The 24,067-nt window shown below is 41.4% G+C and overlaps 1 protein-coding gene and 2 long non-coding RNA genes across 8 annotated transcripts in view; 2 read left to right on the top strand and 1 right to left on the bottom strand.

Moving 5' to 3' along the window:
• Positions 1-24,067, bottom strand: part of Erich3 (glutamate rich 3) — a 110,984-nt gene that overhangs the window by 54,160 nt on the left and 32,757 nt on the right. For 2 of the 6 annotated variants that reach the window (XM_042280185.2, XM_042280184.2), the window contains exons 2-7: positions 22,807-22,900; positions 20,244-20,369; positions 15,196-15,267; positions 13,393-13,521; positions 8,066-8,224; positions 3,545-3,763 (exon numbers count right to left, since the gene is read on the bottom strand). In XM_042280185.2, coding sequence (XP_042136119.1) covers positions 3,545-3,763; positions 8,066-8,224; positions 13,393-13,521; positions 15,196-15,267; positions 20,244-20,369; positions 22,807-22,900 — 799 coding nt within the window. Of the gene's footprint in view, positions 1-680; positions 738-3,544; positions 3,764-6,395; positions 6,662-8,065; positions 8,225-10,223; positions 10,302-13,392; positions 13,522-15,195; positions 15,268-20,243; positions 20,370-22,806; positions 22,901-24,067 lie in introns of those variants that run through there. The other 4 variants (XM_076575280.1, XM_076575277.1, XM_076575278.1 and 1 more) reach the window with 4 other exon arrangements.
• Positions 6,682-9,256, top strand: LOC121830375 (uncharacterized). The gene is made up of 2 exons (XR_006073591.2): positions 6,682-6,870; positions 8,863-9,256. It is a non-coding gene; the product is annotated as an uncharacterized LOC121830375 (long non-coding RNA).
• On the top strand, positions 10,366-10,791 carry LOC143274020 (uncharacterized). The gene is made up of 2 exons (XR_013052440.1): positions 10,366-10,494; positions 10,601-10,791. It is a non-coding gene; the product is annotated as an uncharacterized LOC143274020 (long non-coding RNA).

The raw sequence follows: 24,067 nt of genomic DNA, 5'->3' as shown, positions 1-24,067 counted from the left end.
AAAGAGATGAGTACCCAGGTACAGACCATAAGAACTCTAAATAGACTCTGAGAAGAAACTCTCTGTGAAATGTTATAGTTAAAATATTAAGAGCACAGAATAAAAACTGACTATTGAAAACTGCCCAGAAAGACCAAGTCAAAGTCAACTAGAATAATAGTTGATTATTCAGCACAAACTTTTAAAGCCTGAAAACAATATTCCGCATTCTGAAATACCACAATTGTCAACCTAGACTATTCTACCTACCACAACTCTATATTAAATTGGATAAATAAAAATTTTTATGATAAAAAAAACAGACTAAAGTATTTATGATCACTAAGCTAGTTCTACACAAAATAGTTTGGTTTAGAAACAAGGAAAACCATACATAAGGAGTCCCAGAGAATTAATAATAATACCAGAACAGTTTATAAAGTGATGTCTGAGAAAACGTCATACAATCAATAAAATGACAGATATTAATACACATATTTCAATAACAACTCTGGGTATTAATTGCCTCAATTCCCCAGTAAGAAGACACTTCATACTCAATAAAAAACAATCCACAAGGGAAGACATCATAATTATAACTATGTATATACAAAACACAGACGTATCCAACTTCACAAAATAATACTCAACGATGTAAAAACCACATATTAACCCCAACACAGTGATAATAATTGCAATACCTCACTCTCAACAGTAGACAGGTCATCTAAACAGAGAAACATTGGAATTAAATGACATCATAAATCAAATGGATCTAAAAGACATCTATAGAACATTCCATTCAAACACTAAATAATCCACATTCTTCTTAGCAATCCACGAAAAATTTCTCCAAAACTGGGATACACAGAAAGTCCCAACAAATACAGGAAAGTTAAAATAGCACATTCTATTTGGCCACAATGGAACAAAGCTAGACATCGACATCAATAAAAAACTACAGAAGGTACATAGAGGACTCAAACACAGAGAGACTAAACATACACTACTGAATGATTATCAGGTTACTGAAGAAATTAAGAAGGAATTTTTAAAAAATGTCTAGAGTTAAGTAAATGAAAGTACAAAATACCAAAAATCTATCAAACACAAGTCAGACAATCTTCAAACAGTCAACTGGAGTGGTAGGGCATGACTTTAATTCCAGCACTCAGGAGACAGAGGTAGGTGGATCTTTGTGAGGTCAAGGCCAGCCTGGTCTACAAAGCAAGTTCCAGAATAGCTAGGGCTGTTAAGCAGAGAAATCCTGTCTCTAATTAATTAATTAATTAATTAATTAATTAAAATTTCAATAGTGCCAAGTGCCTACATCAAAAGGCTTGAGAGATCTCAAATTAAATTATGTACATGCCTTAAGGCCCTGGAAAACAAGAACAAAACAAATCCACAAACAGTAGATAGGAAGAGATAACCAAAATCAGTGAAATAAAAGTAAAAAACCACAAAGAATCAATAAAACAAAGTTGGTTCTTCAAAAAGAAAAATAAGATTGGGAGGAGGGGAGGGGAGGGAATAGATCTATAAATAAAATGGGAAGCGTTACAGCAGATATCAATGAAATTCAGTAAACAATGAAGCAAAGATGAGTTATGGTGGTATTTTATTTGTACTGAAATGTGATTTTAATTGTATGTTAATAAATAAAGTTGCCCTGGGGTCAGAGCTATTAGAGCCATAGCAAGAGCGTGGTGGTTAGAAGAGCTAGGTAGATTTCTGTGTGTTCAGGGATACAGCCAGCATTGGAGACATATGCCTTTAAGACCTGGAGGGCGGTACTTACAGGCAGTGACAAGGCAGTCATGTGGTTGGGTTTACAACCAATGAGAAGGCAGAACAGAAAGACTATTTAAAGACAGACAAACAGGAAGTAGCTCTCTTTTCGGGAAGCTAGGAGCACTGCAGGAGATAAGGTTTTAGCTCTGAGCTCTGACCTCTCAACTTTCTCTTTTACATTGGTTCTGTGTTTCTTATTTTAATAAGACAGTTGGTTACATCTACAATGAGTCACTCTGCATTAGCACCAAGGGATGGGATGAGGAATGCTCATGGGGACATTGAGGGCGAGGGATCAGAAACAACGTAAGAGGTGGGGGTTGGAGAGGAGCTGTGAAGCACTGGCTTCTGAACTTGACTGGGCTGGTACACACATAGCTCACACAGCTGTGTTTGCCTGCCCAAGATCAAGCCAGTCGCTGCTCCAGCAGGGACTGGGATGAGCTCCTGAGCCCCTCCCCCAACTGAGGAGCTTTTTGCAGTTGTTGGTGTTAAGGGAGAGATAGTCACTTTCATTTGGGGATGTTGGCACTGATAGGTTACCCACACCCTAGTGGTAGCCCCACAATCATTTGTAAATGATCAGCACGAATGGATTAGAGAGATAATTAATAATAATAATAATGTTAATAGACATGAAGTTGGGCAGGAGTCAGTTGGTGGGTTTCGGGGGCAGTTGGAGAGAGATAGTTGGGAGTATAAAAGATAAAAAATATGTTAAGTGTGAAATTTTCAAAGAATAGTTTTTTTAATGTAAATGAAAAGAGAAACCTGGTCTAAGGTTCAGTCTACATGGAAAGAATTTGATAACTCTATGTAAAACCTGCCCTCTGCAAAAAACCAGAGGAAATGTGCCAAGAAGGCTGGAGACAAAAACTGCAGAGTGCAATGTCACTCAAAGATGGGGCACTCGGGGCAAAGGAGTCTTCAGGAGTAGGAGCAAAGGCTCTTCCAGAGACAGCATCAGAGAGAAAGAACTAGAGGAAATCAAACGGAAATAAGTCAAGTTGAAATAGGGGGAAAAGAAAGCCCTGGCCTTTTGAGAAGATTCAAAGGGAGGGCAGCTGCTGAGGGTTAGATGCGGACCAGGGGCTTGGAAAGGGTATTGGAGATGAGGCTGACTTGGAATTGCAGGATGTAGAGTGTGTATGCATTTTGGTACTTCCCTACTTGATGTTAACTCTGGAAAATGTCAACTCCACTATCTGCTAAGAGTCAGAGAAGTTCCATGTCATTAATGTGGTTGTGTATTTGCCAAACGAAAAAGATGTCCTCGGCTCTCTTACTAGACTGAAGCTGTTATATAGTTCATCTGCATGTGCTATATCAATGCTTTGGGGAGAATGTGTGAAAACCACAGCATTTTCAAAGAACACTGAAAAAAACTGTAGCCAATATTCACAAATTTGCAATAAACCATCAAAAATAAAATTATAGCTATTACACTTTCTAGCTATGCTTAAATCCATGAATTTTCATGAATTAAATGTTAAGATGCTCTGAATGATCAAATTAAGGGAAACAAAACTGGAGTCAGTCAAACTAAATCTGGCCACAAGACTTCCTGAGTCTTCTATCATCAATGATGATAAATCAGCTATTCAGCTGACCTACTCAGACGTGTTTATAGCTGTACTTACAAAAATAATGCACTTCTTTGTGTAATGCAGTTTTGTACTTGATTCTAGAAAATTCTACTACAGATCTAGAACTCAGCTGGTGTGAAGTCATCAGTGTTACAGTAATAAAAGAACATTTGATCCATAGTCACCCTGGTGTAGAGGGGCTCTAAGCCATTTGGAGCCGTGATGGGACGCAGCCTCTTCCTCCTCCAAGGCTCGGACCTGTTCTCCCTGGAGATCTTTCCTGCTTGAGGTTGGGGTGTCGGGGGGATAGGTGTCAGGTAACTGTTAATGTCTGGAAGTTGGTAGGTATCCGGCCTCTGGGAATTGTCCATGTAGTTCCTGAATTTCATCATTGCTTTCTTGCCCTGTAATCACACACCATGATGTAAGAGCCCGTGACGCACAAGCAGAGCCCCAACACAGCCCCTAATCAAAGGCAAGCCTGGACAATTGGCACGGCATACAAGCCCAGCCGAAAACAACAGACCAACCCAACACACACACTTGAATCTATTAAAATCACATTTTTGTATCTGTTGCAAATTTAATAAGCACATGTTTTTAACCTTGTGTAAATGTAGATTTAATAGAAAACTTAGGAACAGCACTCAAGGGAAAATTAATTTAGTTAATTTCATGCCAGGAGGTATGCAGGGTTGGACTCTGAGGTAGGGCTGGCCAGTGCACTAAGCAACAGGAAGTACTGTCCTCACATTCAGACTTCACACATCCCAAGGTTTGAGCAGGTAGGAGAAGCAAGGCTGTGATCACACGCCAGCTTGTACACTGAATTACTTCAGACTTTGTGAAGGACAAACAAAATGATTCACCAAGTTTCAAAGAGAATACTCTTTGATCTAGAAATCCTGCAAGCAGGAATAAATCCTATATCAGATTTACTATTAATATTAAATACAAGTACTAATACTCTATTGTAAATGTGTATTTGGGCATGCACCTATATGTGTGTATGGTATTTAAATATGTGTGCACATACATACATACATACAAATTCAGTTGAACCATAAAAACTTTAGCAACATATATATATATATATATATATATATATATATATATATATATATGGAAAGAATTAAATTTTGCTTTGTTTCTTTAATTAGATTATATATTTCTCACCGGGGTATAGTAATATAAGCACATTTATACTAACGTATCAGCACATGCAGTATGATGCAACACTTCTTTTAAGAAATTTATATGTAGATTTTTATTTAAAAAGCAAGAACAAATGGAAAATTTCAAACATTAATTTATCCTTGTGGGATGTTTCTTTATGTTGCTTGAGGGTTTAATCAAAATGCCTCACTTTAATCATTTAAAGGATTTATAAGTAAAACCAATAATTTTTACCAGACAGATCTGAGTCTAAACATTTTTATAAATTGGTTATTTTTGTGTATCTGAAGGATATTTCCACATTTTATGGAATCTTTAGATATGTTTATCTATTTTACACCAATTTTTTTAAATTGTTAAAAAATTATTTACACTTACTCAACATAAATTTACAATATATTTTTGTATTCCTAATTAATTTCCAGCCAATTTAGTCTAAATTTTGAAATGCTTAATAGTAAAATTTTATTTTTAGAAAAGGAAGTTCTCCAAAGGGCACTGGTTACTAAGTAAACAAAAGCAGAGTAAGTCAAAGCATGTCTAGTTCAAATCTTGAATAAAACCAGCACTTTTGTGTAAGCAGATTCTACTGTTTGGATGTTAAATTACATTGGGCATTCTTATTTTGTTTCCAATTTCTTTCTGCAATAGGTTGCATTGAGCCTAGGATATCAAACTAAAAGTAAATGCACATGACATAAATATCAAAATTAATTAATCTAGGACATTGAGAATTTGGAAATTTTAATTGCTTTTAAAAATAAATAGCATAACTGGTATCAGGTGCTTGTCTTGTTTTGGAAATGATTTTAAGAATATTTTTAATCTTTTTCTATTTTTAACTGATGATATATTGGATAATTTTCTAAACTGTTACATACAATCATAGTGTATTTTTAGGTACTTAAGCACCTTAAACTATACTTTATTATGGGAAAAACTTTTCCCAGTTGTTCACTACTGTAAATATGACAGTTCAAAGCAATCTTGACTCTTCCTTTGCATACATGTGCCTTGTTCCGTGGGTAGATCCCTACATGTTAAAACGGTGGTAGATCTTCCAAGCAGTGCTTTGAAAATATGTATGCTGATTTCTCATGGCAGAAGAGACTCCCTCTCAACATTGGCAGTGTTTGCCACATGATTAATGGCATCAAAACCAACCTGTTGTGGACCAAGTCACTGTTTCCTAAAGATGCTCACCTGACTGCTATGACAAGTTCAACCTGGTTTTACCTGTGGCACTTCCAGTCCTCACATTGGTATACCCATCACTCCTTCAGTAAAGCAAGAAGGGTCAACCCAGTGCCCAATACATACTTAACAACATACAGACCACTGTCTGTCATGAGGAGTTCGTCTAGTGGTCAACACTTTCACCATCAATACCACTTATAAAACCATGTCTCTTTTCATAGTCTACTTTGCTTATGCATATTACATAGTAAGCTCCAATAAGTTACTGGTGTCTTCCTTGATAATCAATAATAACACTTGTTCTTCAGTACCGAGTCTATCATAAGTGCTCAAAATATTTAAATATTCAATTTAGGCAATTGAAACTAACACAAAATCAATCTTCATCTTGTTGGTGCATGTGAGCTACCTAGTGCCTTTCCTTCAATAACCCACACTCTCAACACTTGAGTTATATTATATGTCACCATGTGTGTATATGTAGTTATTACTTGCATACAGTGTCTCAGAGTAAATCTGGGGGAAAATCATTGAAAGTGAAAAAAATCAGCTGCTGGGAGCCAAAAACCATGTGTCATCTCACTATCAGTGTTCTTAAGTCTAGGAAGAAAATTTACCAAAGTAGAACTCAGAACTATATAAGTTTGGGAAGAATGTAATCACCTTGGCAAACATGGAAAGCACCCATTGGAGGATTGCCTAGTAGGGAGGAAGTACTACCCATCAGGCTTTCAGTATGTCCAGCCCAAATGGCAAAGCTAACCCTGGAGGACACAGAGAGTTTTAGGCAAAGACCTGTGAGTTTTCGGGTACTTTTGGCAAGCCCACTGCTAAGATGAGATGAATGCCCCAGGAAGCCTTAACCTGATCCAGGAACACTGCCTTGAGACATAGCCCCATTCTGATTCTTCGGTCACCAGGCAACCTCCTGATTGTGATCCTGTCTCTCAAGTGACTCTGAGCCAGCCTGGGAGACAACATTGTTCCTACAAGCTTGGTGAATTACTGGCCCCTGATCAGGCCAATCTCCTATTTTGGATTACTATAAAGTGATAGGATCCTGCTTCTGTGTTATTTTAAGTAGCCTGAAGTGATCCCATAGGACCTGGCTACTCCTGGACAGTGGCTGAAATAGCAAGTATGTGCCTTCAATTGGACCCTAGATCTAAGACCCAGGAGCTTGCCTCACTCCAAACAGTTTCTACAAACAAAAAGCCACCACTTCCCAATTAACTTTCTCCTAGCTTTTAAGAAGCTACCGGTAGGCCGGGCGTTGGTGGCGCACGCCTTTAATCCCAGCACTCGGGAGGCAGAGCCAGGCGGATCGCTGTGAGTTCGAGGCCAGCCTGGGCTACCAAGTGAGCTCCAGGAAAGGCGCAAAGCTACACAGAGAAACCCTGTCTCGAAAAACCAAAAAAAAAAAAAAAAAAAAAAGAAGCTACCGGTAAATTAACTGAATAAGGTGTGTAAACATTCTCATGAACTAAAACCACATTCAATGGATTGGGATGCCGCAGCTGCATGTATGTATTTAGTATGAAGTACACACACCTATTTATCTGAAAGAAGGGCATTTGTCAATGAAAGGGGACAGTGTCTTAGGTTCCTGGGTGGCATTTACATAGTAAGGAATGAAGCACATTCATCCATTTATTTGCAATTATGTTTGTGACACAAACTGTAGCAATTCGTCTACAACAAACTCTTAAGCTAGCAAATGTTTCTACAAGTTAGAAACACAAACTGTCTCTCCCCAGTGTAGGAATGGTCTGGCTTAGTCCTCCTCCCGGTCTAGGTAGAATCTGTTCCACAGAAGGCACTCCTAGACTTCTCATACTCTGATGGGCGAAGATTTTCCAAGACATAATCTTGTCAGTCCCCTGGGTATGATGAGTTCAGCACGTTTGAATGATAGACTTCCCTTCCTAACCACACACTGATAGAAAAGCTTGTCCCAATGCAAACACAGACCAGCATGTCTGGTTCTCCTATGTTTAAATCTGCAAGGAGTCCACACAAGGTCACTTCTGAGGACAGTCATTTGTGGCTGTGAAAAGACTTCTTTGTTTCTCATCTAGCTTTCTCACAGTGAGCTAGCACTGCTGAATATCATTACAAATCCATCCCTTACAGATTCTGTTTAATTACATAAACAGGCCTTCCAGTCACAGAAAGATAGAGTTCATCAGAAGTACACAGTAAGGGCTTAATGAATGTACAGAATAAGTTTCACTGTGTGGATGAACTGAACATGGCATCTTAAAACCTTTGATAGTACGAGTTTAATCAATAATTTTTAAAAAAATATTTCTTATAAAGAGCATAGCATTTACCCCAATAGGAAATGGAGCTTCACTTTCCAGCAATGAGGTTCTGGGTTTGGACCCTGAAGTTATCTTTGAAACATTTCTCGTTGAGCGATTACTGAGAAGAGGCTGCAATCGAATTGGAGGCTGCATATTTCCTGGGGCAGTATATGGTCGAGGAGCTGTCTAGACAATTAGGGGGAAAGTTCCATTTAAATTAGTATCTTGACATGTTTCCAGAACCAATTAATAATCCAACAAATTGCCCAGAGTAATTAATGGTGCCTTTTTACTGAGCAGATTAAACTTTAATTATATCCTTCCATTATACACACCCTTCTGACCCAAAGTATTTGTTAAAACATATGGTGTTGAAGTCGTCTACATCACCAGATATCACAGGGATGGAGCCCTCTAGACAAAAGAGATGACCTCTATTATAGTCCCATATTTTTGCTCATACTGTAAACTCTTGATAGTACTGAATTTTTGCAAAGAATGGCTTTGCTCAATTAAATGTTAAGTTGAATAATGTTCCAGCTTTAGAGATCTGAAATGATATTATTGGAACAGACTCATTTCAGTTTCAATGTTTTCAATATACAATCTACTCTGAATTCATTACGCTGCGAGGTTGGCACCCAAAGTAAAAGCAGACAACAGGAAAGGCAGGTGCTTGGCTATAATGTACCACCAATTACGTGTCTTCAGCTGCTTCCTAGAAATGTAAGAAAACAAAATGAAAAATTATAGCTGGCAGCTTTGGGAGGCACTGTATAAAAATGGACGTTTCCACACTGAGTATTTTCCATTTGTTCTTCTAGGTCTCCTGTCTACCTTCTCTGTCTGTGGAGCTCTGGGCCCTGGAAGTGATTCCTTCAAGAATTTACCAACCAACCTCAGGACTGCAGTTGGATTCTACCAAAGAGAGGAGTTACATCAGAGAAGATGGGAGGATGAAATGGAGGCCTTTATTCCCATCATCCCTGCAGGTAGAAATGGTTCCTGACACCTTAGTGCTATGCCTCCACAGAGAAGCCCTGCCCCATAGGCCCTACCTACTGCTTCTGGAGCCTGACACCTCCCAGGCCCCCCCTCAGTCTAGGGACTGTGGTTTCCCGGGGTGCTGACCCCAGTGGGCTTACCATCCCTAGTTGGCTTTTCTTTGCCCTGCTGTATCTTTCTAAATAGTTTCTTTATTAAACAACTTCCTAATTACTCTATTTGTATGAGCCATCTGTTTCCTGCTGAGCCTCCAACAGAGAAACTTTCCAATCAAGAATGTACTGCCGCGAATACAAAAAGTGCCAGCGTGGAACATTGTAAGTGCCTTTTGGGGGCATCAACAGAATATTATAAGTTTAGTATAAAGATTAACAATGCGTCAAAAGTATGGAGGGATGAAGCTTTTGGCTCAGCTGTCCTATTATACGAAGACAGCAGAAAACATGCCAAGAATAGGACATGCATGTTTGGGCAAAGGGTATGAGAAGGACAGTATATAAATGATTCATGAACAGCATTTTGTACATTAACTCTAAAGGATGATGAGCCACAAATATTCCATTCTGCAAAAGTATGTATAAATAAACACATAAAAACTGGGCAGCCAGCGACTACTACCAAGCCCTTGTTCTCACGGCATCTTGAGAAGCATGTGTGCACACACTGCTAAACCTCTGATTCTTCAACAATAGGCACATACTGAGTCTCCACCTTAGGCCTAGTAAGGAGATAAAAAGTAACATTTAACATCCAAAGATTCTATGAGTCAATCGGGCTGATTGATGCCAGAGAACAGGACTTAGAATGATGTGTTCTCAGAATATTTACAGTTAACCGAAAGGGCTAAGGAAAACTAAGTTCTCACAGAAGCAGCTAAAATTTTATCCAAATAATGAGGCAAGAGGAAGATGGTGATCCAAAAATCCAAGTAAGAGCCGGCTCTGAGCCAGGACCAGCGAACAGCAGCAGGGACAATATTGCCTAACATTTGCTTTCCTTTCTTCTCCAAGGACAAAATTTTCATTTGGGAACATGTCTGACACAAAGAGAGTATGTTCCCCAGACTTTCCTATGACTCTGTGCAGAGATGGGCCTCTCACTTTAGACCAGTAAAATGTGAACACAAGAGACCCATGCCACTCGCAGTTCACACTTATAGAGAAGGGGAGCTTGTCCTTACTTTCCCGCTGACCCCTTCCCTCAGGCTGGAGCATCCACATGATGATACACAGCTCTGGCTGCTGTGGATGAGGCAGGTGCCCCAAGTTGGTGGATGAGTAACACAGAAGGAATCCAGGTGTTTGATGACTTCATAGAGTCACCTGAGACTCATGGGCATGTGCTGGGGTGGGGATGAACCCCATGGTTTGAATGCGAAATGTCTCCCACTAGCTGTTTCAATACTTGATCCAAAACTGGAGTAGCTCTTTCAGGAGTTTGTGAATCCTTTGGTAGGTAAAGGCTGGCCGGAAGAAGCTTCTCTCTAAAGGGCATGTCTTGATGCTCAAAGAATACCCTTGATGCTCATAGCCCACCCTCTGTTTCCTGTTCTGACAGGATGTGAGGAGGAGAAAAGCCCCAGCTACATGCTCCTCCACCATGGTGCCACCTGTTTGGATGCCTTCTCCATCGTGTTGGACTCCACATCTTCAAGCTATAACCCAGATGAGGTTCTCCTACCTCAGTCATTCCTCAAAGGTATTTTGTCTCAGTAAGAAGGAAAGTAATAAATACAGAGTCTCTATAAACCTGAACCCCAACAAGCATACGTGGATCAACTGAAGTAACAGACAAGTCAGAGTAAACAAGAGATGAACTATAGAAAGGTCTTAAAACCCACATACAGAACCAGACACTTCTGAATAAGAGACTCTACTAGACTAACGCTGTTTAGGGTCTCTTGTTCAATAATCCGAAACATGAAAAGTCTTGTGTAGAAATCCAGGAGAGCAGGTTACTACAAACCAGAACATCATCTATTGGTGGTTGTGCTCTTAGTTTTATTGCTGTGCATTTGCATAGGAATATCCTCCAGTTAGATGGATGTGGTAGTCAAATGCTCAACTGATCACATTTGTCTCTAAAAACAGATCTGTCCCATTAACTAACAGCTGTGAGCCCCAATCTCGCGTAGCTCATATCAGAGGCTACCTCAAGTTTGCTACATTTTACAACGTGTGAATGCACTTTCCTACAATAAATATGGCACTGTCTTAACACGCTCAAAGCTGTACCAAAATATGAGTTGAAATTGGCTACCTGGTAATTACTCAGCTTAGCCGAGCCCTGCTAATTCTCAAGGGGATCCCAGGGGGTGAATTTCCCAAAGATGTGCAGAGTCAATTGAGATGACTTTCCTCAGTTTTAATGGATTTGACACAGCTAGAAGCTTGCATGGTGTCGGGAAGTTTAGTGCAATTATCAGTGGGTTGAGGAGCCCGCGCTGAAGGCGTTCCTTACCCAGGGAGGCTCAAGGAAAGTGGTGACATCCCATGAAGCCGCCTGTCTCCATCTAGGGTTGTGGTAGTCAGGGCTGACACTGGGGAGGGCTATGTCCAGGATAGGATGGACTCGAGTCTCTGCAAAGCAGGGAATTCAGCTACAAATCACAGTAGCTCTCCAGTAAGGTGCACAGGACAGGCAGCATGTGATCAAGGGGCAACCCTAGTGTTGAAGTGTCCGGCTGGTAGCAGTGTAGCCTCTGATTTTCAAAGGACTGCTCACTCTTGCACAGTGAAACACAGACTATCTCCTGAGGGGCTTCATCTGGAAAACTGAAAAGAAACCCTTAGCCGGGCAGTGGTGGCGGTGTACACCTTTAATCCCAGCACTCAGGAGGCAGAGGCAGGCGGATCTCTGTGAGTTCGAGGCCAGCCTGGTTTACAAAGTGAAATCAGGACAGGCACCAAAACTACACAGAAAAACCCTGTCTTGAAAAAAAAAACAACAAAAAAAGAGCCGGGCGGTGGTGGCGCACGCCTTTAATCCCAGCACTCGGGAGGCAGAGGCAGGTGGATCTCTGTGAGTTCGAGGCCAGCCTGGTCTACCAAGTGAGTTCCAGGAAAGGCGCAAAGCTACACAGAGAAGCCCTGTCTCGAAAAACCAAAAAAAAAAAAAAAAAAGAAGAAGAAGGAAGAAGAAAAAAGAAAAGAAAGGAAACCCTTAAAGGGGTTTTCCCTCTCTGAACCAGATAGAAGGACAGAAAACAGCACGATTTCCTTAGTTTCTTCTGGGAAAGCTTGGGAGAGGCTAGTGAATTGCTGTCCAACAAAGGCATATTTGTGTGGACACACCGACATTCAAATCAAACCCGGAAGAGAAGAAATAGTCCAGAGAAAACTGGGGCTTATCAAGACTTGGGCTGTTCAACCAGGGCAAGTCAAGACATGTTTACCTTTTGCAGAATGTTGAAGCCTAATGCCCGATGGGACAGACTTCCTCACCAGTCTGTGAAGGCTTTATAATTTCTCCACAAATATTGTGCAACACAAATAGAAATGACTAGACTTTACAAGGAAAAGCACCCAGTCATGAAAAGCAAGAGTAAAGGCATCATGGGGAGTTTAGCTCCGCTTCAACCACCAACAACCCAACAAACATTTTTAAAATCTTTCCTGAATCTATTGTTTTGAAGAACTGTGCCTTCCTTCCAGCAAACATCACCTCTGGGCAACAGACAAATCATGCTGGGATAAAATATCAGTGTGTGATTTCTTCAGATGGGATTTCACTACATTTAATTATCTCAAAGTGGAAGTGTATACTTTTGATAAACTGAAATGGTAGAATGTCACCAGCATGGAGCATGGCACTGGTGAATTTGTGCAGATAACAGAATAGCAAGAATAATACCCAGACATCAGAAAACACAGAGCATGTATGACACACCACAATCTCAATTCTGCCACATTGCTGAGTGCTGAAGGTAAATACTGGGATAGATAATTTGAAGTCATCGTGTGTGATCTTAGATATCAGGTAGAGTTTGCTCTTTTCTGTGGGTAAAATAGAGTGGGGGTGGAGGGATGGGGAGGGATCTGGGTATGTATGTAAGCACAAGTGATCTCCACTCAAGAAGCTGCTGTGACGGCTGCACATACAGGGGTTTTTGACTAGAGGGGGTGCTGTTAATGGAGACTTGAGCAGTTATGAGACTGGGGTTTTTGACTAGAGGGGGTGCTGTTAATGGAGACTTGAGCAGTTATGAGACTGGGGTTTCCAACTGTTCCTTTGACTATGTTTTCAAGTCTATTGGGTTGTGCAGACATGCTTCCCAGAGAGCCTTCTTTCTGAGATTAATGAGAAATCATAAATTAATTAGCTGGGACAGAGTGCTTAATAGGGCTTACCAGTGTTAATGGACTAGAACGTCCTTCCTCAGCCAGAACGCTACAGCCACGGTTAGTCTTTGGACCAGCTGGAGGATGGGGAGTCAGAATGGGCATGTTATCTTCAATAAATCGTCTTGTGTACTCTCCCTGTAATGAGAAAATAAATTTATTAAATTGATATATAGATGATCATGATCGGGTTAGCTTAGCACCTGACACACATTCATACTATGTGATCAAAACCCTCCCCACTAAGAATGCTATTCTGTGTCCTGGCATGGAAGTTAGCCAAGGCTTTTATGGCCCTGTTGGGGCTAGGTGTAGTAGTGACTGGCAGAAAACAGAATCTTCTCCAGCTGCACACAAAGGAATCACTCTGAGTCCTCTCTACCTCAATGATAATGTGTTGGACTACCACAAAGTGCCAAATGTACTTCACTACTGTGACCAGTAGAGACTACCAGAAAAGATTAATTTTTTATATAAGAACCATAATTCAATAATGCCTTGAAGCAAAAGTTTGCCTATAAAATAGAAGGAATCTAAGCCATGCCTTTGCCAATTACAAAGACTAAGTGAGCTCTGACAATCCTGACAGAGGCGCCAGATGGGAGGAACTGGAGTGTTGCAGCACTCTCCCAACGACTGGTCCTCCCGTCTACCTGTGTCCCTCATCTGCTATTGCGCAGCACAGATGAAGACATGCAGCCCACCCTGCTTCAGGCACTGGAGCTCAGTATTTCCAGCCATTGCATTCACATTTTGGCAGATAAATTACAGAACCTGTAACAGTCCACAATTCTAGGCATGGCCAGCCAAGCCAAATGAATCTGGAGCACCCAAGTTCTCCTGATGCCTGAGAAGGGACCTATGTCCTATCATTCAAAACTTTAGTAGCATCCCAGCATTCGGGAGGCAGAGCCAGGCAGATCTCTGTGAGTTCTGGGCTACAGAGTGAGTTCCAGGAAAGGAGCAAAGCTACACAGAGAAACCCTGTCTCAAAAAAACAAAACAAAACAAAAAAAAAACTTTAGTAACAAGATTAGCCTTTAACCCTAATAAAAAATAAATTTGAGTCCATCAACCCAGATAGGGAAATTTTAGTCTTACAGGATAGGTTGCCCTATGAATGCTTTTACAAATACTTATTAGTTTGCGAAATGTGTTTTAGGTTCCACATTTGTAATACCACAGAAATTTAAGAACAAGCAGCTCATGATTTCAAATAGCTCAAGAAATCAAATAAATCTGCCATCCTAAACTGAAACATGCCTAATTGAATCTCTCATCTCCTGATTCAAGTTGATGTATTTTGTAAGTTCACTGCAAAGAACAAAAATAGAGAACAACCAAGGGCTTTAAAAATACCTAGCACAAAACGTCTTAGATTTGATGGCGCTTTCTTCTACTAAGGAAGCTCATTCCCACCATAATTTTCAAGGGTGACATTCGAGTGAAAATGTGTGATTGCATAATTCTTCCAATGTTTTATTTTCCTTCACACTGGAACATTAGCATCTCTTTTCATTTCTTAAGATACATGAATATCCTTTGGCCTCTGCCACAAAAAAAAAAAAAAACACCACAAAAGCCAGATTTCAAATTTGGCTATTTTTAATTTCATCTTGGAAAGTTTTTTCAATGTTAAAATGCATTTCTCAGGAGCAGGGCTTGTGTTATCAGCATCTATATTGATGACACTTGAAACCTAGGCTCAGTAGAACCATTTGCTTGACTTCAGCTATGTGTGCTGACCAAAAGTAGGTGCCTCTGGACTGGGGTTGGGATCATAAAGTGTTATTAAAAGGTAAAAGAGTTTACCTTCAGCCTCTGAGTCCGCTCTTTCCTAGCTAAGGTATCCAGTTTCCTTTTTATTTCCAGCTGGTGATCGCGCTGTGGAGAACAGAACCATCCTAGTTAGAGCCAAGAATATCTTAGAGGAAAATAATCCCAATGGAGGCAGCTTTGTTTTCAATAACCCCTCTTGTCCTTTAGATGGAGAAGAACCACCTGCCTGAGTGTGCAGGTGGGAATATCAATTGCCTCCACTCTGGGAAAGCACAAACACATCTTAGCTAAAAGGATCCATGCCCTTTAACCAGAAACTTCATTCCTAATCTGAAGAGGAAAACCGAGTAATGACTTTTAAGTGTTTTGCACAGAAAGATACTATTTGAAAGTGGCCCCACCCCTTTATTTCTTTGAAGAAAAAGTGCAAAATGAAATAAAATTTGAAAAGATGGTAAAATGTTTAGCACATCCATGTGCTGGAACAGAATGTAATCATTAAAATAAGGTTCCTTAAGACTTTGATTGATTTTTAATGGAAAATGAAAATAACACAGGAAGAAGCAAGATGCAGAAGTGCATAGAAATCTAGTAACGGACAGAGCCAGTTTGGAGGGGACCTCTGTAGTGAGGAGGTGATTCCTATGTATCCCTAATTTCCAGGACTAGGGAAAGCAAAAACACAGGCAGACTCACAGCTCTGTGCCCTGGTCTCACTTCCTGTTTCCTGTTTTGATTTCCACAAACCCACGTCCCTGTCACAGTGTATCATGATGTTTTTTCTTTTTTCTTTTTTTAAAAAAAAAAAGATAGTTTTATTTTTATTCATGTGTCTGTGGACATATGTGGGTGGGGGCTTCTTGGAGCTGGAGTTACAGGCAGTCGTCCTGTGCTGCCTGGAAGGGGTGCTGGGAACTGAACTCCTGTGCTCCTCTGCAAGAGCAGCCAGTCCTCCTAACTGCTGAGCCATAGCTGAAATCCCACTGTGTTTTGTGGAATTTGTTTGGTTTTTGAGAGACTTGGAATATTGCTCAGGATGACCTGGAAGTTGCTATACTGCCCATGTTGGCTTCAGAATTGTGGCAACCCTCCTACAGAAGCCTCCTGAGTTTACACTGACATTACATCCAAATGCTACCTCACTTGGCCATATCATGATTTTATTGTTATGTAAATATGACTAGAAGATACTAAAAAGAAATGTACATTAATAGTAGTCATCTCTGAAAGTAGAAATTTTATGCAATTATTTTGCTTTATATTTCCTCTGTGTTTTCCAATTATTTTAATATAATAGTTGGTGATTAAAAAATATGCCTCCTATTAAAATCATCTGCTTCCAGTTAGACTTGAATCAGCCCATGGTTTTTGTTGCTGTTGTCTCATTGTTCCTTTGGGAACCCTTCTCTCTGGTCTTGGTCCCTGTTGATTTAATCCCTCCGTCCTGGGTGTCATCAATCATCTCCTGATGCTTCTCATCCCTCCAGCTCCTGCTCTGATCTTTCGCCTCCTCAGCAACAAACTCTCTTACATTTCCTATCAACCTGTTTCCAAGGTCCGTTTGTCCCCAACTCCTCCTCACCATGGCTGACACTCCCTCCCCAAGCCCTCCAATGTCTTTGTTTTCTGGGTCCCATCACCATTGGAGCCATTCTGCTGCTTGTGAGCTTGTGAGGCCCTGGCCTCCAGGACAGCATCCTAGCAGGCCTATTTGTCACATGTCATAGGCTTCTAGTCCCACACTCCTGCCCCTTCCTCTCTTGAGTTCCTCCTTCAGTCTCTAATGTTCTCTCCACCTTCCCGGCTCCTGAGACAGTGACTTTTCTCTAGAGCTCTCTCCTTCTCTACTGTCTCTGTCAGCTGCCTATCCCACACACTCTGCTGCTGTTGGCTGCACCCTTTCACAACAGATTCCGAACTGACCTCTCACCTCCAATCTTGCCAGCACGTTAACCCATCCTCCACAACTCCAGCAGCAGCATCTCTAAAGGCTCTGCTCATTCATTTCACTCCCATGCTGAAAAAACATCTCATGGTCTCATCACCTACATTGCAACCTGCCTTGGGAATTCAAGACTTCCAGAAACAAAGCTCCAACTTATCAGATAATGTCACTTCCTGCTGTGGGATGGTCTGTATGTCAAATTACTCTGATTGGTCAATAAATAAAACACTGATTGGCCAGTGGCTAGGCAGGAAGTATAGGCGGGACTCACAGAGAGGAGAAAAGAAAGAACAGGAAGGCAGAAGGAGTCACTGCCAGCCACCGCCATGACAAGCACCATGTGAAGACTCTGGTAAGCCACAAGCCATGTGGCAAGGTATAGATTTATGAAAATAGATTAATTTAAGCTATAAAAAACAGTTAGCAAGAAGCCTGCCACAGCCATACGGTTTGTAAGCAATATAAGTCTCTGTGTTTACTTGGTTGGGTCTGAGCGGCTGTGGGACTGGCGGGTGACAGAGATTTGTCCTGACTGGGCAAGGCAGGAAAACTCTAGCTACAACCTCCTCCTGCCAAACTGCCCCATGCACAGTCTTTTGGCTTCCTTTCCATTCAAGGTATCCTGCATATGACTGTCCCCCCTCTCTGGAATTGCTCTCCTGAGTGCCTGACTTTCTCTTCAAGGTGTGCTCCCCAGCAGCAGCACCTTGCTCTGACGCCCTCTGGGTGCCCCCTCCTTTGTGAGTGGAATGTTGCCACTTCCCTCTCCTGTGCAATTGCTGTACAGTATTTCAATGAACAGTGTCTTGCAGCCACAAAAAAGAATCCCATCTTGGCACACAGCGAATCTGCTACTGTAGGTTGCATGGGTGAATGCATGAACACCCACGACAATATTGGGGAAAACTGGAGCAGTCTCAATTAAATGGGAAGCACTATGGCAGCTTGGAGACAATCCTGGTAGTTCTAGTATATTAACAGTCTAGGTGTGTCTTCTGAAACACAGAAGTAGAATTGATTTCACTGTTTTTCAGATTTGTACATATCTGCACACTTTACTGATTAAACATTCCTAATCTAAACAAGCAGTGTCCTCTGAATGCTGAAACCTTTAAGCATAAACACCATGCTTACAATATTTTCCAGTTTGGAGCACCTCATATTTCTTTTTTTTTTTTTTTAACTGCATGTGGGTTTGTGTGTGTGGAACATGTAGTGTATGGATTGAATGCCTTAGGTGTTCATGCAGAGACCAGAGGAAGACACTCAGCAACCTGCTCTATCATCCTCAATGTTATTCCCTCAGGACAGGGTCTCTCACCCAACCTGGTACTAGGCTGGCAGCCAGCAAAACCCAGCAGGTTTTCTTCTCTGGGATGGGGTTAGAGGCATGGGTGTGACCACACCTGGTATTTTTATATAGATGCTGAGGATTTAAACTCAGGTCTGTAAATGTTCTCACCCTTTGAACTCTCTTCCCAGCCCCATGTTTTAGATTAGAGAAGGTCAAATTCCATACTATAATTATATATTCTTTTAAACACAATTTATATGTTATACATGAGACTTGTTGGACAGTATCTGTACAGTTCCGCTGTGTCATGCCACTGTGGAGGGCCCCAAAACAGCTTGACCACACAGCAGCCATGACAGGCTTAGGGGCCTAGACACAGCTTCTGTGACAGGCTTACTGGCAGGCAACACCCAGATCCAGAAAAACCCTTAAGCTGATACCACCCAGGGATCTACCCAGGGGTGAGGAAGTACCTGACATCCCAAACATTCCAACCATTAGATAAGGTGACCAGATGTCCTTGAGTCTAGCAGACACCTATTTTTTTGTTTTACAGATACCCCCAGACAACTGTCAGCCAATCAGGGCCCTGGACCCTAGAAATGCTCTCACCCCAACCTCTGCTATGATTTAAAAAAAAAAAAAACAACTCTGCCCCACCTGAGCTCAGGGCTCTCTGCTCTCGCCGCTGTGTTGGACAGACAGAGGGACCAAGCTCTGGAGCTTGAAATAAAGGCTCTTTGCTTTTACATGTGGGATTCGGTCTCCGTGGTGGTCTTTGGGGTCCCTGCAATCGATCTGGGCATAACACCACCAAACTGTCAGGACCTGGGCCGACGTGGAACACAGCACTCCTAAAGTTAACAGCTAGGTAGGGATTAATTTAATGCCATACTATTATTTTTTAGCAGAATTGTGCCATTCCCACCAGTACTTTTGTAATCAGCAAATTTGGGGCTGTCAACAATGAGTCTATGTAATTCCTGGACATGAGCTGAGGTGAAAAATGAGTTCCTAAGTCAGCAGAAACCGTATGTGTGCAATAAACATCATAAGTGAATATTGATGTAATGATACATTCAATATAATAATAAATATTTTCACTGGTGCTAAACTTGTTGCTGGTTTACTGATAGTTCTACATTTGTTCATAAATGTTACTGTACCCACAGGGCAAGAGCTTTCCAAGGCAGCTTCTCTGATTTACTGCTGTATGGTATGGTCGAGCCAAGAGTGGCACCCTTTTGCAGAGACTAAAATGGTGCCTGACAATTGAAACCACAGTTTTGTGGAGCAAGGCTGCACTAATTTCTCAGGTTAGCTACAAAGCCCACTAAAAGTGCAATGTCAGATTCCACAAAACGTGTTGACGCTGAGACTGTAAATCGTGCTGACCAATGTGTCCTAAAGTAGGAGGGACGGCAGATGTTTCCATGCCTACTCCGTGAAACTTAACATACGGCTGAGCTACGGGCCTTAAAAGAATAACAGATCCGAGAGAATTCATGGCAGTGGAATTACTGATATTTAAACAGATGTCACTTTTTTTAGCGAATGGAAATTAAGGTACAGATGGTGAGGGATGGGTAGCCATTGTGGATTCAAAGACTCTACATTTAGAAAATTAAATATCACAAACTTTATAATCATGTCCACATTTCTTCTGAACTAAAAAGGAGGGAAACTTGAGTCTCTGGGCTCCTGACTACTTAGGAAGTCAGACAGTATTCCCCAAGTCTCTTGTCCACTTCCTTTTGCATGAAGTTTAGGAAGAATTCTCCAACCATTAGTCAGTACTGAAGAGTGACCAGTCCATCATAAAAGGGTAAGAAACACCCTCACCTCCATATCAAGAACCTTGTGGAAGATGGCCTGGGCTAAGCACTCCCGGATGTATTTTTTGTGATCCTGCTTCATGGTGTTTACTTTGTACTCCTTTTCAGAAAGTATCCTCCCACTTCTAGTGATCTGTGGTGAATAAATAAAAATAGTGAATGGATAAATAAAATACATACGGAAATACAAAATAGGAAAATACGTTGTTAGGTACCAAAAAAGAGAAGGTAGGGAGGGAAGGGAAGAAGGAGAGAGAGAGAGAGAGAGAGAGAGAGAGAGAGAGAGAGAGAGAGAGAGAGAAGTGTCCTTTTCAAAGCCTAAAGGAGAATACCATTGTCCCTAATGAACTTCCATTTTTAATGAATATTTCATCAGGCAGATAGGAGAAAGGAAGTCTCACGTACCTGTCAATGTGAAAACACACACAGGTGGTACACTTGACGTTTAAAACAAGGTTTTCATTAGAGTAACAATTTCCCAGTGATGGAACCCAGGTGTTCTTTTCATTCTCTGAAAGCACCCTGGAGAGGGAGGTGCTGCCAGGAAGGAGCGCACAGGAGCAGCGGAGGGAGCAGACTGCAGCTTGCCGGAAACACCAGCAGGGGTAAGGCAGGCAAGCGGCAGAGAAAGCCTTTGGTTTGTCTTGAGAAATAATTGGTTTCATTACTGTTTGCTCCCTGCTTTTTCTTCCTGCACTTCCCAGGCCAGAATGTAATTTAAATTTGCAATGATTTAGAATTTTATGGTTTATGTAGGAGTAGGGATGCATAGTTTTCGATACAGTCACAGCGAAGTCACTGTGTCCCTGGAGTAGTGCTTCCTTTGACTCGTCCTTTGAGTGTATTTGCTATTGTTCTCTGATCTCTCCTGTAAAGGAGGCTGCTACCCTTCTGGCTGTTTACTTTGCTTTCCATTTCCCCTCCCCCCCCATTCCCCTCCCCCGGTTCCCCTCCCCCTGTTCCCCTTCCCTGGTTCCCCTCAAGTTTAAATGCAAGCCACCTTTACCGTCTCTCTCTTTAAAAGTTTTATTTTTATTTATATGCCAGTGTGTGCCTATTTGCATGTGAGTGTGGGTACCTGCAGAGGCCACAGGTGTCACGTGTCCTGGAGCTGAAGTTGCAGGCAGTTGTGAACTGCTCAGTGTGGGTGCTCAGAGCAGAACTCAGGTACATGCTCTTAACCACGGAGACATCTTTCCAGTCCCGCATTTGTAGTCTTAATTTCCTTCTTAATCTTTTAGCTGTAATATTTATATTATTGTTGCAGCATATTACTTCAGATAACCCACTTGCCGCATCTAGAATGTACTGGCTAAAGGATCTCATGTCCCTGGGAAGTGTCTAATGTTAGGCCATCCTGACTGCTATCCCCTTTCCGGCAGCAGCTGGATATGTCTCTGTCACCTCTTCTCTGGGATTTTGTCAGACAGGAAGCTCCTATAGATCCACAGTGCTTACACTTGAGTGAGGGGGACATGAATCACCCAGAGGTCTGGGGCCTGGGGCTTCATACTTACATTTTCTAAGTAATTTCCATGTAATGTGAACCTGCAGGTTGCAGGGCTGTTGGTGGATCCATTGATCTAGAGAAAGGGCCATGCCTTCCTTATTTGAGTTACCAGGCTCTTAACAAGTGTTCCTTGCGTGTTTGGAGATGGTGTTAAGTAAACTTTGCCCCACTAGCATCATGGCAGCAGTGATCCTAGTCACCAGTGATTACAGGGTGACTCATTGCACGCCCCTAACAGTAATAGCCATCCTGAGGGACAGGCGGCATTGTGTTCATTTCACAATTGAGGAAGTTGGGCTGCAAGGGGTGTGAGTGGTTGTCTTGTTCCTGGCTGAGACAGGTTTCAGCTGACCCTTCTGATAATAATGCCCCAAGAGGCATTTCTCTCTCCAGCTCCACCCAGCTAGTGCCAAGCACACAAACAACAATTAGAAACACAATACGGTTTTTTCAACACCAAGACAACACTGTACTTTAAGAAAGCAAACAGCCAACACTGTCGAGAACCACACCCCTTTCCTTTCAAAGGAAAACCATAGGATTTTTGAGATAAATTTTCCACCTTCCACACATTTAAAGGAACAGAAATTGCATGGGAAGAAGTGCTTTGAGGCTGATGGAAGGCACATCACAGGAAAATGAAAGTTAACACACACATACAAGAGTAAGCAAACTGTTCGTGTTTGCCACACCATATTCTATGAGTATTAAAAGCAATTTTTTCCTGGAACAATAAGGTCTTCTCTGCCCTTGCTCTTTAACAGTGTCTGGTTCATAGAATGTGTACTGAATAAATGAATAAATAAGCAAATCAACCACGCTGTTGAAATCTCACAGGGACCTTTCTTCAATAATTTATGTTTCCTTAGTAGCCATTGTAACCTCTCTTCTTTTGTTTAGAAAGAGCCCCAAATAAATAAATCAGAAGTTTAAAAGGAAGTAATTTTTCTAAATTAGTATGGAAAAAAAGATGTCACAGACTCAAAGGAAATCTGAAGAAAGGTAGGAAATGTTCAGACTTAATTGAATAAGAAGGTGGGCAGAACTCAAGCAGTCTTACCAGCCCTGATCTTAGGAGGTGCCGCCTGATCCTGGTATTGTTAAAATACCCAGCCAGGTGTTTATCTGTGAGGCTGTTATAAGTGGCAAGTAATCTGAAACAGAGAAGAGAAGCCATTAAAGTCTTATGAGGGTTGCTTGATGACCAAGGCCATTCTTGGCAACACTGCCTAACCCAGCAATACATTTGTAGACAAGTGTAACAGCCAGCTGAGAGCCTATTTGCTCCTTATGATAAGAAGCAGTAAACCGTCGTGGTTGGGTGAGATAGAGGTGAAAGCCAGACATGAACAATTAAATGTCAGTGAAAGGCCAAAGACAGAAATGTGCCCAATCTCAGGAGACGAAGCCATCTCAGAGAGAACTCCGCAGTCGAGGCCGACAGCAAAGCAAGCTCCTCAGCACACCTCTCCTGTGCACCCTACACGCAGATGCCTCACACCCCTGCTCCCACCTGCCAGGAGCAGGGGACTGCGGACGCGGCTCCTCCTCAGAAGGCATTCCCCAGTGTGCCGTGTCCGTGTGACCCACACTTCACAGCGGGGAAATCCCAGGTTACATTTCCCATTCCATAATTCTCATTTCTCCCTCTCCAGCATTGGCTCTGAAGTCCAAGTGCACCCTGTGATGTGTGCTGTGATCCCGAGCAGTAATGTGCTAAGAAAGTTAGGACATTATTTCCAATTGATTTAAAATCCTGGCTTTTAGCTGACCATTTTTGATTTGTTGACTTACTTATATTTATCTAGAAATTTCATTCATCTCTATTACAAAAACTTTAATGTATAAATTATCATAGATTTTTAGGATGTTTTATTTTAAAACTTAAAGGAAACAAGATGTAGTGGCACACATCTGAAATCCCAGCACTCCACTTGATACACAGAAGCAGGAGGATTTCAGTTATAGACCAGCCTGACCTGTACAATAAGACTCTATCAACTTAGAACACTGAATTTTTGGCTACATATTATACCTTAATACATGCTTAAGTTCAGTCTATGATTTAGGCTTGGAAACTGGAAACTAGTCTTTATTTATTATTTGTTTGTTTGTTTATTTATTTATTTATTTATTTATTTATTTATTTATTTATTTATTTATTTATTTATTTATTTTACATCCTGGCTGCAGTTTGCCCCCCCCTCTCCTCCCAATCTTCCTCCTTCCCCCTCCCAGTTCCCACTCCCAATCCACTCCTCCTCCAGGAAAATACTCTTTTAACCTTCTTATTATGCACCTTAGAAAATGTGCTTATATAT

Source organism: Peromyscus maniculatus, chromosome 6 (genome assembly GCF_049852395.1).
Source record: "Peromyscus maniculatus bairdii isolate BWxNUB_F1_BW_parent chromosome 6, HU_Pman_BW_mat_3.1, whole genome shotgun sequence".
Classification (NCBI taxonomy): domain Eukaryota; kingdom Metazoa; phylum Chordata; class Mammalia; order Rodentia; family Cricetidae; genus Peromyscus; species Peromyscus maniculatus.
This window is presented reverse-complemented; position numbering and strand designations above follow the sequence as displayed.